General features: G+C 46.9%; 1 protein-coding gene across 1 annotated transcript in view; it reads right to left on the bottom strand.

Annotated features, from left to right (window-relative positions):
• The window catches only part of DPP6 (dipeptidyl peptidase like 6), a 778,185-nt gene extending 759,583 nt beyond the window's left edge, over positions 1-18,602 (bottom strand). Inside the window, exon 1 of the mRNA XM_065883771.1 lies at positions 18,256-18,602. Within this exon, the coding sequence (XP_065739843.1) occupies positions 18,256-18,495 (240 nt within the window). The 5' untranslated portion in view covers positions 18,496-18,602. The remainder of the gene's footprint in view (positions 1-18,255) is intronic.
• Positions 18,603-19,578: the final 976 nt, after the last annotated feature.

The following is a 19,578-nucleotide window of genomic DNA, read 5'->3' as shown; positions in this document are numbered from 1 at the left end:
TTTTGTTACAGCAGCCCTGGGAAACGAACAGGATCCGAGATAAACTGACTTCTTAACCTGGATGTGATGCAAAGTAACCAGAAGAGTCTGCAGGACATTTCCTCCTCCTGCCCCCCAAATACTGCCATTCCACAAACTGACATAAAGAGGGAGAAGTCCTGCCGTAAATACATCTACTTAACATGCTCATGTTCACTGTGAAGCCCTTATTTAAAGCAAATAAGGTGACCTTTAGTAATTCAATGTTTTACTGATGGCCTACAGACACGTGAAAAGATGCTCAACATCACTAATTATTAGAGAAATGCAAATCAAAACTACAGTGAGGTACCACGTCACACCCATCAGAATGACCATCATTAAAAAGTCTACAAACAATAACTACTGGAGAGGGTGTGGAGAAAAGGGAACCCTCCTATATTGCTGGTAGGAATGTAAATTGGTACAGCCACTATGGAGAACAGTATGGAGGTTGGTTAAAAATCTAAAAATAGAGCTACCATATGATCCTGCAATCCCACTCCTGGGCATATACCCAGAGAAAATTCTTATTTTAAAAGATACATGCACCCCAACGTTCATAGCAGCACTAGTTACAATAGCCAAGACATGGAAGCAAACTAAATGTCCATCAAAAGATGAATGGATAAAGAAGATGTATATATATATATATATATATATATATATATATGCAGTGGAATATTACTCAGCCATGAAAAAGAATGAAAAATGCCATTTGCGGCAACATGGATGGACCCAGAGATTATCATACTAAGTGAAGGAAGTCAAAGACAAATATCATATGATATCACTTATATGTGGAATCTAAAAACATGATACAAATGAACTTATTTACAAAACAGAAACAGACTCACAGACACAGAAAACAAATGTATGGTTAACCAAAGGGGAAAGGCGGGAGGGATAAATTGCGTCTCCCTCCCACCCTCCCTATCCCACCCTTCTGGGTGGTCACAAAGCACCGAGCTGATCTCCCTGTGCTATGCAGCTGCTTCCCACTAGCTATCTATTTTACATTTGGTAGTGTATATATGTCCATGCCACTCTCTCACTTCGTCCCAGCTTACCCTTTCCCCTTCCTGTGTCCTCAAGTCCATTCTCTACATCTGCGTCCTTATTCCTGCCCTGCCACTAGGTTCTTCATAGCCCTTTTTTCTTTTAGACTCCATACATGTGTTAGCGTATGGTATTTGTTTTTCTCTTTCTGACTTACTTCACTCTGTATGACAGACTCTAGGTCCATCCACCTCACTACAAATAACTCAATTTCATTTCTTTTTAAGGCTGAGTAATATTCCACTGTATATATGTGCCACATCTTCCTTATCCATTCATCTGTTAATGGACATTTAGGTTGCTTCCGTGTCCCGGCTATTGTAACAGAGCTGCAATGAACATTGTGGTACATGACTGTTTTTGAATTATGGTTTTCTCAGGGTATATGCCCAGTAGTGGGATCGCTAGGTCGTATGGTAGTTCTATTTTTAGTTTTTTAAGGAACCTCCGTATTGTTCTCCATAGTGGCTGTATCAATTTACATTCCCACCAACAGTGCAAGAGGGTTTCCTTTTCTCCATACCCTCACCAGTCAGAATGGCCATCATCAAAAAATCAACTATATTTCAATTAAAAAAAGAATTCAATGTTTCCCAAATTTTTTGACCAAGAACTCTTTTCTGCACAAGGAGACAGTTAAAAAGGACAGCTTGGAAGGTGCCCCTGCACAGTTTCCCCTGAGCTCTGTTAACAAGGACCCAAGCTTATTGCAAAGGAACTGCAAAGCTAACAGTTAAATATATACACACTCACTGATGTGAAAAGAATTAGATTAAATTAGATTCTTCATAAATGTATTTTTAAGCAAAATTTTATATTTTACTAGTCAACAGATTTTATTTGAACTCAATGAGTATGAGACCGGGCCAGTCCTGGAGCCATAAAGACCAGGAGAAGTGCCAGGAGCTACTGATTATTCCCAACAATCAGATGTGCTCTGACTTTTCGACACGGGACTAGAATCATGGCATTAAAAATTGCTCTTCCCCAAAGCAAGGCTTTCAGAGCTATTGGGAGCTTTTCTAAAAGTGGACACAGATTTTCCCTTCTCATTCTGGCCTGGCTTCACTAAAATTTGCATCTCGCCTCTCAGTCGAGCCGGGCTAATTAGAGATTTTCCTTCCGTATTTCCCTAGACATGTTTCTGCTCTCATAGTATTTTGATGTGTGCCCCCTTGGGAAGGCCCTTCTTTGTAAACATGAGCACTTGGGAGGCACTGAGCGTTGAAAAAAAAACACTGACCCAGAGAGCCAGTCAGGTGCCCAGAGATGTTACTAGGTCCTCCTGACTTTCTACGTTACACCTGCTGCATATCAACCCCAGTAGGTTGGGTGCTCATGGAACCATTGATGCCCACAGCCAACCTCAAGATGTTTTAGGCAACACAGTTGACCATCAGGTATTTCAGGTACACGATACCTTTCCAAGGTTTTCACTGAGCCACTGAGTCAGTTTTGGAGTATTTTGGTTTTTGAGTTTGTAGAAAACTCTCCAAGGTCTCCTTGAATACAATGCTGGCTGTGATTCATTTTGGGAAAGCCTTCCATTCATATTCTCTCTCCCCCACCCCTTCCAGTCTCCAGTGGTGTCGCATTCTCTGGCACATCTCCTGGTGAGCTTTGTGAGACCAGCAAGCTCATGGGGACTGCTGCCTACGTCCAAGAGAGATTCAGCACCTTGACGTTGAGTCTCTCTCTTCACACCATGGGTTGAGTTCTGGGAAATCAGGCAGGTATTGTGTGCTCTGGACCACAGGGGCGACCAACCAGAGTCTGGGTGCTTGAGTACAGCCTTCCTCACCTCTGAGAAGAACGTTTCAGGTGAAAGTCTTGACAAGCCCTGGTTTAAAGGGTAGCACATCTATTGCCTTGGGTTAGCCACTGTACTGGACATTCCTCTGTCTCTGTGCTTGGTGTGTGTGTGTGTGTGTGTGTGTGTGTGTGTGTGTGTGTGTATGCATGCATGCATGTGTGTGTGTGTGTGAGAGAGACAGAGACACAGAGAGTTAGAGAGACAGAGACAGAGAGAGACACGAGAAACCTGAAATTGACTAGATAAGCTCAACGTGAGTAGAAGAAATACAATGGCTTCCTTGGTTTGTTCTTGACCAAGAAACATCACCACCGGACCACCGAATCTCTAAATACCCCTCCAACTGCTGAGGGTAATGACAGTCCCCCTGCTGGGGGTGATGAGGACACTTCTCCAACCACATAAAGCAGCAGAAACCACTTCAAAGGCACATACGCCTTCTGTTCTGACAATCCGATGATACACCCAGGTCCCCATCCACCTGCTTCTGAAGCCCGAGTGAAGAGACTTCCGGAAGATTTTAAATGAAAAGAAAATGTGCCGACATATTTGCTAATAGAGAGAGACGTAATTAAGAGGCAGAAAAAAAAAAAAGAGGCAGGGATTACGCTAAAGTGAAATTTTATAAGAATCATAAAGAGAAGTGGGTTCAACACTTTTGTATACAGTTAGAACACTTTTTTATTTTAATTACTGTAGTCAAATCCATATCTGGTCAATTTTCCACCACTTTCCTAAACAGCTCCTCCGATTCCATACTTTTTTTTCATTCTGTTTTATACGGCCATGTTTGCTAGCCTGTCCTTTTATAATAAATCCTCAAGTTGAATCCCCTGTGTTTATGCTTCCCCTTCCCTAGCAGCCAGTCCCTCAGTAATGTTTTCTGTGTCTTTCAGTTGGACCTATTCTGACCACTGCTGGGGAAAATCTATTTATTGAGCGTAAGATTTCAAGTTCTCAATCACAGGACGGTCTTCAAGAGAAGTCATGTTTTTCAACCACCGTTTTCTAGTTTAGTTTTGAGGCATCAGGCTCCAGAGGGTCACCGTGAACATCTGTGTCGAGATGACACCATCCCAGGAATTAATCCAGGGTCAGACTGCACTTCCTCGTTTGTTCTCCTCTCAGGAGGGGAGCCTGACCTAGGACCTATGGCTCCAGCCTCCACGTTTCCTGCACGGAAGTCGGGGCAGGGGTATGAGGGGCACAAACCCACCCCAAGGGGTATCCTGATTAGCTCTGATTAACTCTGGCATCACTGGCTCCTCCTAAAGCCATGGAGCCCATTGGTCCAGCTCTCTCATAACCAAACCACTCAAATAACCCACATATTGGGATTACGGTTAAGTTATAAACACAGGGGATTACAATTAAATAATCAGAACCTATGTGAGCACTGGGGGTTTATCACATTCCCTTCCTTTCCACAGTTCCAGCCCCAAGATGCTCCACTGAAGGGCATACCAGAGTCCTCCACCCTTCCTTCTCAGAACAATTAGATCTTGTAATAAGGACTTCATGATAAAACTGCATTGATTTATAGCGTGCTGGGCCCTGTCCTAAGTGTTTTACATGTATGAACTAGAACGTCAAAATAAACCAATGAGAACAATACCGTAGCATAATATTTTCCCCTGAACTTTATAAATGAGGAAATTGAAGTCCAAGGAGAGTTAAGTAACTTTTTAAGGCTAAACTACAAGTAAATGGTCAGTAGGGTCAGCGTTCAAGCTCAGGTGGTCCAGACCCAGCACATCACCCACGGCAGTGCCCTGCCTACACCACGGACCATCAAGCGACAGCCCAGCCCTGTGCGCTGCCATAACGATGTTGGGTGGACACGTGATTGATTCTATGTGCCGCGCTTTCACAGACCACAGCAAGATGAGGTCATGAGGAAATCCTGCCAACATCTGTGAGACACTGGGATAACAGGGCTGTCACTCAAGAGCTCAGTAACACCCACATCCCCTTTTTGATGCGAAACTGTACGTACACGTAAAGTATTTTAAAAGCACAACTGCTCTAAGGAGGGGATCAAGTTCTGGTGGCTCCATCCCACCCCCTTGGTGACTCCAATCAGGAACCCATGACTCCGGGAAGCAGAGCCTGAAAACCACAACAAATCCAAACTAAAGCCTGGGGTCTGGCTTCCATGAGCCAGTTAAGGGGGACACCCTCTGGCTGACAAGGCACCAAAAGGATGCTCTACCACGTAGACCTTTGACCTCCCTGGCTGAATCTTATTCACCCCAAGTTGCCAGAACCTCCCGTCTGCGGGCCGGGCTGGGCTCTGCTGTCTTCTCTGAGGTTCCCCTCTCTGGACCCCTGCCCACATACCCAGTGGCCTCATCTCGGGCCACCCGTGTGCCCTGGACCACTGGCATCTGGCGGTGCTCTGACAGTGACTGCCTGATGTGGTCGGCCCGGGATCATCCCTAGTCCCTGCCATCATACACCTGCTGCTCAGAGACAGAAGGAGGGTGGCGGCCCCGCGGGGTGGAGCCCCTGCCTGGGCTGCTCTGCGGGCGGGTCTGCAGGGGTCCAGGGCTCCCTGGGTCCTCTCAGGTACAGAGAGGATCCAGGGCTCCCTGGGTCCTCTCAGGTACAGAGAGCCAGGGGGTGTGTAGGAGAGATGCCTTTTCATATGCGGTGTACACCCCTCGGGCTCCCTGGACTTGAACCAGGGTGCTGCGCTTTGAAACGGTGTGACATTAACTCGCGTTCCGATTCTTCACGAAATGATAGCAGAAAATATGCTTCCGTGAGTTTTTTGGCCTTAAGCGTACAGAGGCACTACTTAAATCCAGTGGTCAGAGAGCCGACTGTCCAAGGCTACGCATCTCCTTATTATCTGCTGCGTTATCTTTATCTAATTTCTTGCACTCTGGCACCATGTGACAAGTCAGGAGCTACACATGCTATTAGCACGTCCTTAGACGAAGGATGGAGCGCCCCTGCCGGTCCCCGATTACCGTTCAAAGTGTTGCCCGTGACACAGACGGTATTCCAAAAGGAGGGTCTGATGGGATTTCTCCAGCGCTGTGAAACGCGCCTGATGTGGGTATCAGAGCCCTCACAACGTATATTCGCATTCCAGCCCTGTCTGGCCGCAGAAAAAACAAAACTGCACATTTTTATTTCGCATAATTTATTTAAGGAGTCTTGAATCAGTCTTACTGCAGCCTTGAGACAGCCTCTGGAGGGCAATGTTGCCAGACCAGATTGCAGACGGGCAGAAAAAGAAGGTAAACCAGGGTCAAACCTAAAGATCTCAGCTGCCTCTTCCAGCTCCATCCTAAACGCCAGGTGCCTCTGACTGTATTATCACAAAAATGTATGCTGTAGGTAGCTAAAGCGCCTCTGGTAGTTTCAACTCGATTATCGGATCCAGGAATATTTTTTTTCTGTCAGAATCTGTGCATTTTGGTCTGGGAACTTTAGTTTTCCTCTAGTGATATACAGTTCAAAAACATTCTGATTTGACTTTCTACCTGCCAGATAAAGAGACGATCACAGTATCACAGAAAAAAGAAGCTGTGATCGTTTTCTTTCACTTAAATTGAGAATTAGGTAATGCAAATTTCTAATCAAAAACAACTTATCGCATTGCTGTATTTATAAGAATCTCTTCTTCTCAAATATTTGCATTTTCCCTAATGGGACTACTTCCTTTGATAACCACAAAAAAGAAAAGAGAGAAAAAAGTCAGCAGAAACAGTTATATACAGAAAATTTAACTCATACTTTTTTACTGAATGATTCTTTAAATCCTATACTGCTTTACAATTTTCAAAACTTTCATGCACATGATTTCATATAATCCCATAAAACCCCCTTTTGAAAATCCCCTCCCCCTCACTGGTAACAACCAGTTTGTTCTCTATATCTGTGTCTGCTTTTCTTGTTTTGTTCACTAGTTTGTTGTATTTTTTAGATTTCACATATAAGCGATATCATGCACTATTTGTCTCTGACTTATTTTTAACTCGCACTTATTTTTAAACTCAGACAAAATATTACAAATGCTAACTATTACCCGTCTTAAGCAGGTCCTACAAAAGTAACTCCTACTGTTTCCTTAATAACTATTTTGTCTTCTCAACTGTTGCTCAGAATCAAACAATAAGTGAAATCCTGAAAAGAAGAGAATTCATTTGCAGCCACGTGTAAGTGGCCACGCAGGAGGTCCAGAGTTCTAATTTCAGAACTCTTTCAATTAAAAAAAAAAAAAAAAAAAAAAGGCTGGAGAACTATGATTATTCAAATAGACGCGAGCAGGGAGTTTTTTCAGGTGAGATGCCAATCCTTCACCCATTCCTTCAACAAAGACTTATTGAGCACTTTGGCTGTACCAGACGCTGTACCAGGCAACTGGATACAGCAGCAAACAAATCAGCCAGAGATCCTGACATCACTCAGCTACAACAGGGGGAGACAAAAATAAAACAGGCGTAATAAGAAAATTATATAATGTATCAGCAGGTGATAAATGCCATATGGTAAAAGAAAAGCAAAGCAGAGCAGGGTGGGGAACATCGGGGTTGATGGGTGGGGGAACTGCAACTTTAAATAGGGTGGGCAGCGTGGACCGCTGAAGCAGAGACGCGAAGGGCAGGAAGGAAGGACGTTCGGCAGAGCCAGTGCAGTGCCTTGCGGTCGTGGCAGGGACCTTGGCATTTGCTGAAGGAGTGAGGAGCCTGTGCCCAGCTCCCAGCCTAGAAGCAGCTCTGACCCGGGGCAGGGACACCCAGAAGGGCAACTGTCTGTAGTGAGGTGAGAAGACAAGGACGTGCCCTGGCCTCGCGGCAGGACGAATCGGACGGGGGCAAGTGGAAGCACAGCTCGGACGATGGTGGGAAACCTCTTCCCGGGTGTCTGTCAAAGGAGGAAAATGATTCTCAGGTGTCTGTAGGAGGGAGTGACAGACACCAGGGGCCAAAAGCGACCCCTCGAGCACTCCCCTGCTTCAGAGACACTGCGATGAACCCCAGGAGCACCCAAAGGCCAAAGAAGCAGACTGTGCTCTTCCTATGGTTGTGATGAAATAAAAGACCCACTGGAGCAGAAGCAGCAGGATTAGAGGTCACGGAGGGCAAGCGCAGGAACGTCGGGATTCTGCCCAGTGCACTCCCTGTGCCCGTGGAAACAAACGCCTCCGCTTGATAGGATCTCCCCAGAGCTGCAGGACAGCAACGAGGAAGCATGTCAGTGATTGCATGTCCAGTAAGGATAGTGCCAGACAAGGAAACCAGACCTCCCTGCTTATCACAGCCAGCTCCTGTTGCTATAGAAACAGTGCCCCGTCTTCGACAGCATCCCCCTCTCCCTTTAACAGGTAACCAGTCATTTAGGGGCTGAATTTTCTGTCCATTCAGAGGAACTAAAAATCTGGGAGAAAAGAAAGAGAAACTAATGACACCTTTCTACGTATAAAATGGAGATGAACTGATCACAGGCAGGACAGGAATTGGAGAAAGGGTATCATGCTAGAGCTGGGTGTTTCTGATGACATTTCCTATCATGTAGATGAAAACATGCCCTCTTCAATTCTACGCTGTAAATATAGGCTCCGTGTAAAATGGATTCCAGAATGCTTGTAAAATGAAGAGCAGAGCATACAGCAAAGACAGAGCCTCAGGAGGTCGAGGCTGCCCTGTGTGAACCTCTGGTCCCCTACTTTTCCAACTTGAAAGGTCTCCAGTCAAAACCCCCAAAATCTCATTTCTAAGGCTGACCCTTAGCAACATCCTGACGGCTGCTTTCATCATTGTTATCTAGGAACCTGTCTGTCCACTCCTACTGCCCAGTCCCTCCCTCCCCCCCCACACACCCACCACGAACGCACACACTGTCTTTAGGAAATGGGTCCCTTCTTATCCTTTCCCGTCACCCAACGAACATGCTCCCAAAGACAGGAAATGAGGGAACTGATACGACTCAGGCACGCCAACATCTGTTGCCTTCCCTGGCCTCTCCCGTTGCGGAGCACAGGCTCCGGACGCGCAGGCTCAGCGGCCATGGCCCACGGGCCCAGGGATCCTCCCGGACCAGGGCACGAACCCGTGTCCCCTGCATTGGCAGGCGGACTCCCAACCACTGCGCCACCAGGGAAGCCCCGTTTCAGTCTTTTTGAGAACTACAAAGTTTTAAGAGAGATGCAGGAAGGTAGAACGACACTTCCTGTAGAAGTTTAGAAAGTGCTGGTTTTGCCCAGAGATGACGATGCAGTAGTCATGGTCCAGAAATGATGAATGGTGACTTGTCCACATGAACACGGATTGCCCTGTGCCCCTCAGCTCAGGCTAGGTGATACTGTCCTAACATAACCTCAGTGGTTTACAAACATAAGTTTATATCTTTCCCACTGAACGGCCACTACCTGGAATATCGCTCGTTTCTACGGCAAAAGGAAAGAGAGAGCACAGCAACTCACGTGCCGGCTCGTAAAGCGTCCACTTAGGAGAGCTAGCCTCACTTCCAGTCCATTCCAGCAGCCGAAGTCAACCACGTGGCCACACGCAACTCTAAGGGGGAGAGGAGGACAATCCCACAGGTGCCTGTGAGACCCATAAACACATGAAGAGTAGCATCAACGACCCTCCCCCCGCCAGGAACACTTAGCTTGAAGCCCAGTTCGAAAACTCTGAGCCCAACTTGACGCCCCTGCTCCGTCCCTCCACCTGCACCCACTGGTGACCCCTCCGCATCCTTCCACCTAACGAACCACTTTCCTCATGTACGTTTCAGCTGAGCCTCTGTTCCTTCCGAAGGGCTGTTCTCGCCAGCACTGCGCTCTGGGGTGAGGCTGTGAACAGACGGGTTCACTGTGGATTCAGCGATTCGCCTGCAGCACACTTCCCTCAAACCCGGCACGGGGAACACACATTTGCAAATCGGAAAAGATGAAATGAACGTGACGGAGAAGACCTAAAAGTTCACCCGGGAGACTAGCTAGGTGTTCTGTAACGTAGCCAAGAGGTCCAGAAAATGGCATCCATCCTCTTCGTGAATGTTCCCGAGACCACGTGGCAAGGTGAGCGGGGACGAAAGTCTAACCTTTGAGGCAGCCTGAGGAATAAGAAGGGGCACGGGACCACACGTCTCCATCGACTTCAGATACCCGGAGGCAGCAGTCTTTCCTCAGAAGCCGTGGAGATGCTGGGGAAGGATGCACAGAAACAACAAGGGGCCCTGAACAAGCAATGCATCTCCAGGGCTTAGAGCCGTTCACATGGGGGTCGGCTACCTTGTGTGGGTTGCAAATATCTCGCAGTTCTAAAAGCAGATGAGATAACTTCACCTCTCAGGACGTTTAAAGAGGTTTCTCATTTTTGTTTTTAATTTGTAAATTACTGGATGGCATGTTGCATGAAGCATAGGAAGGGTTTGAGTACAGTTTAGAAAACTGAATGTTTTGGGGAAAATGATTAGGAAGACTGGAAGCCCGTGATTGTCTCCTGCATTCCTCTACCTCTAGTTTCTGCTTTACCCTCCCCCTGCTTCCCTTGTACAACTTCTTTTATTCCGAGTTCTTCAATGCTCCCTTACTCCATTCCTGTTCCCCTTCTGGCTGATGTCACCTTAAAATATATGAGGTGCACCATATATAAAATATAATGGATATATACAAGCCTATAAATATATCACAGATAATATAACGAAGAGCCCATGGCTGTACGAAAGTGGCTGTATTAATTCCAGTAGTTCTGTCTTTAAAATAGACCTTCCCAAATAGTAAACAACAGGAGATAGAAAGGATTAATTGGTCTTCTCAGTTCCAAATTGGGGAAGATGATAATATCACCTGTTCCATTTTTTTTTAAACAGAAGCGTATTAAAAGTGACCCCAAATCACCTAAGGTAAAAGCTGATATCAAATGAAATCTGAACACTAGAGAAAGTTAAAAATTGATTTTGACAATGACGGTGATGCCCTGGAAAATCCTTAAGTTCCTTTTGAATTAAAAGCCGTGTGTGTGTGTGTGTGTGTGTGTGTGTGTGTGTGTGTGTGTGTGTTTCATTTCCATTGGGCATGGTGCTAGGATGCTTTTAATGCATTCTAAATGCCTTCAAGGTGTTTATCTACGCTCTGAAGGGATGAGTGAAAGTAAAATTGTTTGTCTTTTTTGAGGGAACGACTGTTCCAGGACGGAGTCTCCCTCTTTCCTGCGTCCCTATAAGAGTCCAGTCCCTGCCAAGTGCTCATCTGCAGTGTTCAGCCCCCAATGCCTGCTGCTCTCAACTGAGATGTTCCCTAATCTGGGAGGCACGGTGTTCACCACCTGGAATTCCACCATCTGGACCTTGTGGGCTTTACTGGCTTCTAGTCTTCCTGAAAAATTACCTATATACGTTCCTCCATCATGGGACAAAAGTGAACACGTCCTGCGCTTCAGATGGATCTGGATGTTATTAGAAAACACAGAAAGAAATACATGGAGGAAAAAGAGTAAAACTATTGGGGAAACCCAGTCAGGGCAAAAATCGTATACTACTGTGGCGAAACTGTTTTTTCCTTTGGCAATTAGCATATCCATTTAGAACCAAAATAAGTTAGACCGTTAGATTTCATAATGTTCATACTTTTGAAATTCAGTGATATAATTAATTCCTCCACTCGATTACAGTACCACAGAGGACACTGAGAAGAACACAGGAGAGAAGGGAAGGCTGAGTTTCTCTGAGGTCCAGAGAACACAAGTGACTTGTGGAATATTATTCACATAATTACTTGTAGTCTTCTCATTTGTAAAATGAGATGTTATCAAATTTTTAAATGTTCTATTTCAGATAATTTCACGATGCTAGATCCTTCTAAAGATAAATGCTCCAAAAGTCATTAACCAGAAAGGTTGAGTGTGTTTTTGTTTTTTTTTAATGTACATAAAATCAAACCAGTGTGCTTAAAATGGAAGAAAATCAAAATATGGCACATGGGCACTCAATGCCCTTAACGCTAAACTTATTAGAATTTAATTTTTTTTTACTTCTTTATTGGAGTATAATTGCTTTACAATGGTGTGTTAGTTTCTGCTTTATAACAAAGTGAATCAGTTATACATACACATATGTTCCCATATCTCTTCCCTCTTGCGTCTCCCTCCCTCCCACCCTCCCTATCCCACCCCTCCAGGCGGTCACAAAGCACCAAGCCGATCTCCCTGTGCTATGCGGCTGCTTCCCACTAGCTATCTATTTTACGTTTGGTAGTGTATATATGTCCACGCCTCTCTCTCGCTTTGTCACAGCTTACTCTTCCCCCTCCCCATATCCTCAAGTCCATTCTCTAGTAGGTCTGTGTCTTTATTCCTGTCTTACCCCTAGAATTTAATTTTAAAAGGGTTACTGTACATATTATTTTTATAGGCAATGCTCTACGAAAGGGATCGATATTGTATGTTGCAGAGAAGCATTCCATATGCACTTGACAAATGTATTGTTATCATCAGAGTAATTAAAAGGAACAGGGTTATATACGATAAGACTGTACATCTCACTCAGCAACTCCTGCCAGTTGCTTGCAAAAATTGAACTCATTAATCATTCTGACTCTATTAAAGGAGGGAAAGCTTGGGGTATGAAATAAAAAGCTCTATTTTATGGAGGAAAAATGTCCAAAGCCAACATCTAGAGAAAGTCCTGTCTACAGAGTGATACTAGGATATTAATCCCATGTGGGAAAATGAGTGTATTCCATTGTCAAAAATATAAATTGATATTATGTTATTCTAATACTCCAGACCTCCTTAAATCTACAGTTAACATATATAAGTAAATTATTTAAAAGTGTGCACTGGCAGGAGTAATAAAAAGCACGCCATATAAAATCGGCTGCCGTGCCCACTTCAACATACCTTACTGCTACACAGAACTCGAATCCACTGAGAAGGCAGAATGCTCATTTTTCGCAAATTCGGCTTTAAGCAAACATGTAGGTTTTTGGCTGACTCTACAGAGCAGAGGCTTGTTAACAGACTGAAATTTATTTGCTCTAATTCACAGTGGACAATTGACTCATCCAAATGAAAAAACTTAGGCTTACCCTGATTAATTTTTCAAACCAACAGATTAGCTCTCTGTTATGGTTCTCCCCAAGCCAAGGTAACTATGGAGGTGAAATGAGATACACGTAGTGGTGCTTTAAAAGATACAAGGTGCAGTGCGAAGGCACGGTATCTTTGATGCTATACTTGGTTTCACTCATCAGTCAACTAGCACTTAATCCTTTTTTATGTCACCATTCTTACTTCCTCGTAACACAGACAACTTCCCAATGATGACTACATGCTCTGTGCTGAGACAGTAAAGCAAAATTTTGTATAATTTTGTTATCTGTACTTTACCAAAACATTCACAGAGAGACTGTCTTAGACAGTAAACGCTTCTCACGTGTTTAACATTGTTCTGGAGTGCAGAAAATAAACTTTTCAAGAGGACAACTGTTGCGTCCAGCAGGGCATTATGATATGGTGTTATAGGGCATTAAACCCATAAGGATACCTCAAGGCTTATCTAGTGAAATACTTAATGTTATAAGAAAGAAATCAAGATAGTGGGAAAATGTAACTGTACAAGCTTATGTATATTGTATGCCACGCTCGGAGGTGGAAGGGGTGGCGGCACTAGAAGTAGAAATAGGGAGATTAGGCAGTACATTATTCAGAATAGGGAGCTGTAAGGAGAGGGGAATGACAGGTTTAGGGATATATTCTACGCGGATATCTTGGCAACACCACAGAAACGGTCTAGCGCCCAGCTGCTTGACATGTGGAACAAAAGCTGGGAAGAGAAATCAAGATGGTGACTGCCAAGGTCCTTCCAATTCTCCAGTTCTCCAATTCTGTAAAACAGGAAAGCAAATGATCTCCACAAGAGATGCTAGGACATGTATACCAGAGGAATAAAGCTACTTTAGCCATCTGCTAATGCAGAAGCTGTGAAACACACTCAGCTCCCTTTATCTTCATTCTAATTTATCCCATCACTAATTTATCTTAAAAAGAAAGCATGGAAGGGAAAGAATAGAATAGTGGAGACCAAAACCTTGGAGTGTAGGTTCCCCCAACCCCCTGCATGAGAGGGAGGAGGAAAGAATGATTTACCAAAGAATTCAAAGGCCAAGGTCAGAGGGAGACAGGACATGAATTCATGTGGCATCATGAAAGGCATATGAGGCAAAAGTTTGAAGCGCAGGGTGACAGTCAACAGGAGGAAAAGTGATAACGACAAAGACTGAAGAGGAGCCAGGCCATTGTCTGAAGTAATTAAGGGGACGCTGACGACATTTGTGTGCAGTTTCTGCAGTGAAGACAGTAAGAATGTGGGTCTGTTGTCAAGCTAAATAAGGAAAAGAGGATCCTCGGAACAAGTTAGTGGATTCAGTCTTAGACCACTTGACTGAGAAGATGAAACCTCCGAACAGCCCTATGACATCCCACAGCTGTTCTGTAGGTGAGTTACACTAAGCACTGTCAAATTAGTCATGAAAACAATGGGATCAAGCAGGTGGATGGAAGTTTCAGCCTTTTTCTCAATACGTTAGGAAGAGACTATGAACCTAAATATTTTTAAAAGCATTTGAAATTGGAGCAGAAGAAAGGAAGAGGGGACGTAAACATTTCTGTGGAGCCATGCTTAAAAAACTTAAAGTTGATAGACTCCAAGGAGAAATTAACAGGATATTGGCATCATACCGGTGAAAAATCAAGGTGGAGAGGAAGAAGAAGGGCTAGTTGCTGCAGACATACAGGAAGATGAAATACAACAGGAGCAGTGACAGCATAAGCTTGATACACAGCATAAGCAGTGATTTTTGCTCGATCCCTGTTTCGGCCAAATTGCTGTTTGAAAATCCTGTTGTCATCACATTCGTATTCTTAGGAAATCATGTGCCACTAAAAATGAAGAACACAGGAATATGGTGATGTGGCCCCAACAAGACCGCTGCCCTGCCAGTTACCCATGTCCTCCTAAAGTCCTTTAAGAAATCAAAAGGAAATGCTCGAGCAGGGGCGAGACAGAGTTCAGTATTCTAAAAATAACTGAAGTTAATTTCTATCGGAAGTTACTAAATTCCATTAAAAGCCACTTCCAGCAACATTCCCTTTAAGAGTCAATTTATTTTTAAACCTACAAGAATGAATTTTAAACCAAAATAGCTATTGATTCCTCAGAGGGGTTTCCCAAGTCATTGACTTTCCCGCTGCGGACGCGCAGGCTCAGCGGCCATGGCTCACGGGCCCAGCTGCTCTGCGGCACGTGGGACCTTCCCGGACCGGGGCACGAACCCGCGTCCCCTGCATCGGCAGGCGGACCCCCCAACCACTGCGCCACTAGGGAAGCCCTAGTCATTGACTTTATACTTAAATAAATCTAAGATTGATGAGGAAACTCTAACAGAAAAAGCACTCTGGCTTCCCTTCTTTTTCAAAGTAAAACTTCACATTTTAAAACTGACCCACCCCAAGCACGCTTTTATGTAGTGCTACACAGCAGAGAGGTCCCTTACATGTGTAGTCGGTGCAGATAGGTAATGCATTCCCAGTCACCCGCCACGCAACTTCGGCATTTGACTTCTCTCTTCTAGACCTGATAACTACCTTCAATTTTATTTTGTGAACAAGTGCCCGTTCTCAGTCATATTCAGGCATGTGTGTGTACACACATACAGGGGTCAAGAACTACATCTTATTTCCCCGTTTCTGGATGGAAGGACGAGGCACAAAGTTCATTGGATTTTAAAGGTATGGTGTTTACCAGCATCTCAGTGACCAAGGTGGGAAAGCTGCTTCTGTTCCATGGAACAGACAAGCCACAGAAGAGCAATGACACACCAGCCTTCGTGTTGGGACTCCAAACAGAAGTGCTGAAGATTTCCTGTGCGCTAACGCAAAGGACCCTTCAGAACCTCGGACAGCTCCCACCTGTGCCCAGCGGACGCCCAAACTGCTGAAGTACATGTTTACGCGGCCGCCCCAGGATACACAGAATGATACGTAATGTGCGTCTCATCAGTTGTATATCTTCATGTTTAAATCTGAGTAGCAGGGTGATTACTCAAGATTGTCTAATCTTGACAAGGGCTGGTATCAGAAAAGCAGTTCTTATATCTACTTGCTTTAGCTAGCGCTCTTATCTTCAGCAAACAGCAGCCACTGTGCCTGGAGGAAAAGTAATCTGTTTAATGTGCATTTCTATCATTTAGCACAGTTTTAGACGTAGTTTTTTCAATTCCGAATATTTTTTCTGAGAAAAGCACATAAAAGTTTTCAAGCAATTGATGCTACATTTACCCGTGTGTCATTGCTTAATCGTACATTTTAAACATGATATATATATATATATATATCTCATAAGGATACGACATACACATACACCGTATTTATACCTACACCTACACACACACACCCTTTTTTGTATTTTCCAGGAGACAAAAAATTGATGTCAGGAGTTAATGAATTTAAATTACATATACTGTTCAGAGCCATTTCAGCAGAAATCATTTGCAGATGTTAAATTCATAATTTGCTCGTCAGTTCAACCCTTTGGCTTATCTGAGAAACAGTTCTAGACATATGTCAAATTGAAAAGGAGGAATATACGCTCAAAGCTAAGATGAGGAGAGAAAAAAAAAAAAAAGATGGGTGGAGATGATCTGAAACAAAATGCAGAAACTCTCCCCTTTCCTTTCCCCTAGCGACACCTAGAGCCTATTAGGAAGAAATTGCTCATGGTTTTCACTGCAAGCATAACACAATCCAACAGTTTTAAGTCAGATTTGAGGCAAAAAGCGCATCATTTCTGTCTGCACTGCAGCTCAGTGGTCTTCCCCAAGATTCTCAGGAGTTTAATCCTCCAGAATTTTTCAACTGCCCCAATGAAACCGCTCCTCAAGGATTCTGGCTCCTTGAACCTGAGAATTCATGCATTTCCCTCAGGACCTGACCCACTGAAGTGAGGGACATCTCTCTGATAGCTCTCTTTTAACCAGGGGAGTCTAGAAATAACCCAACATGAGAAAATCTCATGCAAGATCCGATACACACACGCGCACACACACACACAAATGAACCACACCTCCCACAAACTTTTGTCATGTCTATTACACTCTCCGCATCCTCCACTGATAAAACAAAACAAAAACAACCAGTTCATTGGATTTTAAAGGATTTTCAAGTGATCCCAGGCAGGACATGTTGAATGACCACAGCCTCCTGCTGAGGGCACGGACATGAACTGCCGGGAGTATGTCGGGGTAGGCCGTCTGAGAGGCTTGTGCGAGGACCTGTGCCCAGGTGCCCCCAGGTGGGAAACTCTCAGAGCTACACACAGTGAGCTCTAGGACCCAACACAGCCAGCCAGGGGCTGTACCAGCCAAGCCAGCCCTGCCTGCCTGCCTGAGAGCTTGTCTGGGATTTTTCTCTCTTTTTTCTGGGAAGAGAAGGTCTCCGAAACATCACTTTCCTCTCTCCGTGGCCTTCCCTGGCCCTCTGAACAGACGGACAGTATCAACAGAGGCGGTTGAACTCATCCATCTCTGTAGCCGGCTGGTGTCCTGCCTGAGTCATCAGTTACTAAGGCGATATGCAAATCCAACCTTTGAAACCCAGGCTGCCAGCCCCATGAAGAGTAAAAAACGTGCTGCCCGAGAAGTTTTCAGCTCACACAGCCTAAGGTGGTTGCTAGTTCAAGGCTAGGTGTGGGCACAGGCAGGGCCTGACTCCCACCAGCAAAAATTGGGCTGGGCCCTGGGACAAGGGCTTGGGCCTCGGATGCTAGCGCTTTTATTTTATTTTTCGGAAAAGAACACCACCACCACCAGCACTGGGGGGGAGGGCGAGGTGTTGGAGAAGTGAGTGAAGGGACAGCGCCCCGAGGTGAGGATTCCAGTGAGAGGTGGGAGGGGGGAGAAAAAGAGCCTGGGACAGTCTCCTCCTCGAGTCTTAAAGCAGACAAAAGAAAAAAGAAAGAAAGGAAAGAAAAGAGAAACCAACTTGTAAGCACAGACAGATCGAATTCCCTCCTTGGCATCCATAGCACCAAGCAGTTAACACCAAGCATCCACACATCCGTGAACCCCCAGCCAATTCCACGCCCCAGCAGCGCAGCTCCACCAGCGCTGCTCTCTCAGCGCCACCAACTCCTGGCCGCCGCCGCCGCTGCAGACAAGGACCCGCTCCAGGACGGCGGTGACCGAGATCCGCGCGAGGAGTGTATTTGCGGGCGCTCCCGGGAGGGGTGGGGGAGGGGTGGGGAAGGAGGGCGCCCCAAGACCATCGCAGACGCGGCGCGGGCGCGTCTCCCCCGGGCTGCCCAGAGCCCCGCGCGCCCACCCACCCACCCACCCACCCAGATGCTCTTACGTCCTCGTCGTCACAGTCGCTCTGCGCCTGGTACTGGAACCGGGGCCGGCCGCCCGCGCCGCCGCCGCCGCCGCCGCGCTCCGGGGGCGCCGCCGCGGGCGCCTGGGCTCCGAGCGGCTTGGGCCCCGCGCCGTCCTCCTCGGGCCCCTGGCCGCCCAGGAGGCGGCTCGCCTCCGGGGGCGCCGGGAAGGACCGCGAGGTGTTGATCTTGCCCGTGAACCTCTGGTACAGCGAAGCCATCGGTCTCCGCGCGCTCTCGCCGGCTGTCTTTGGGGCGTTTTGATAATGGCTTTTCCCCTTTCGGGTTCCCGCTCCCCACTCCCGCCGGGGGAAAAGGGGAAGAAGAACAGGAGGAGGAGGAAGAGAGGACGGCGGCCGCGCGGCCGCTCCTCCCGCGCGCCACTCTCAAGTCGCCGCCGGGCGACTGCCTGGCTCAGCCTCCTCCGCCCCCTCCCCCGGCGGCTCGGCGAAGCCGGGGTCTGGGGGTGTGTTCTCTCTCGCTCGTCTTTTCTGCTTTTCAACTCCTTGCCATGGCCACGTACGGCCTGCTCAAAGCCATCGACAGAAAGAAGACAAACAACAAAAAACCATAAAGGGAGGGAAGATGCCTAGGCCCCGGCATTTGGCACCCCGCCTAGAGACCAGCGAGCATCCAGAGCGCATCTCCGCGCCCCGCCCCCGGCCCCCCGCGCGGCTCCTCCTCCCCTGCTCTCCCCACGTGGCCCCTTCACACACCCCCGCCCCCGGGAACTGCGCCCGGGTGGCCAGGGCTGGCAGCGAGGAGGCGGCGGGGCCACGCAGGTCTTGGGTGCGGGCTGGGCGCAGAGGCGCGGTGGGGGCTCTGGGGCTCCGGGCCACCGGGAGGGCACACCCGGCGATACGCGGGGAGGGAGCGTGCGAGAAGAGGCCCGCGATGGGGAGGGGCGTCGGGGGCACCGACGGAGGGGGCTGTCCCCGAGACGCCTGTCCTCGGCTCGGCGCGGGGCTGCGCTCCGCGTCCACGCGCTCGCACCGCGCGCAGCTGCAGCCCGGTCGCCCTCCGAGGCGCTCCCCCTCGTGTTTCCTTCCCAGCTTTTCTTGCCTCATGTGAAACAGCCACGGCCGAGACCCCCGGCGGACCTGGGAGTGTGCACGGGCGTGATGGAGAGCAAACTACGGGGCTGCAAGGGAGGGGGCTCGGGGGTCACTGTCTCTGACGAGCCCCCTTCCCTCCCAAACCAAGCTCTTCTCGAAAAACAGATTCCTTTCCCTTCACCCGGTCTCAAAAAGAAGGCAAGGAAAAGGTCACGGAAGGCCAGCGAGGGCCGGCCTGGCGGATATGCC

The sequence above is a fragment of the Phocoena phocoena genome, chromosome 9 (genome assembly GCF_963924675.1).
Source record: "Phocoena phocoena chromosome 9, mPhoPho1.1, whole genome shotgun sequence".
Classification (NCBI taxonomy): Eukaryota; Metazoa; Chordata; class Mammalia; order Artiodactyla; family Phocoenidae; genus Phocoena; species Phocoena phocoena.
Note: the sequence above shows the minus strand (reverse complement) of the source record. Positions and strands in the feature narration are given on the sequence as shown.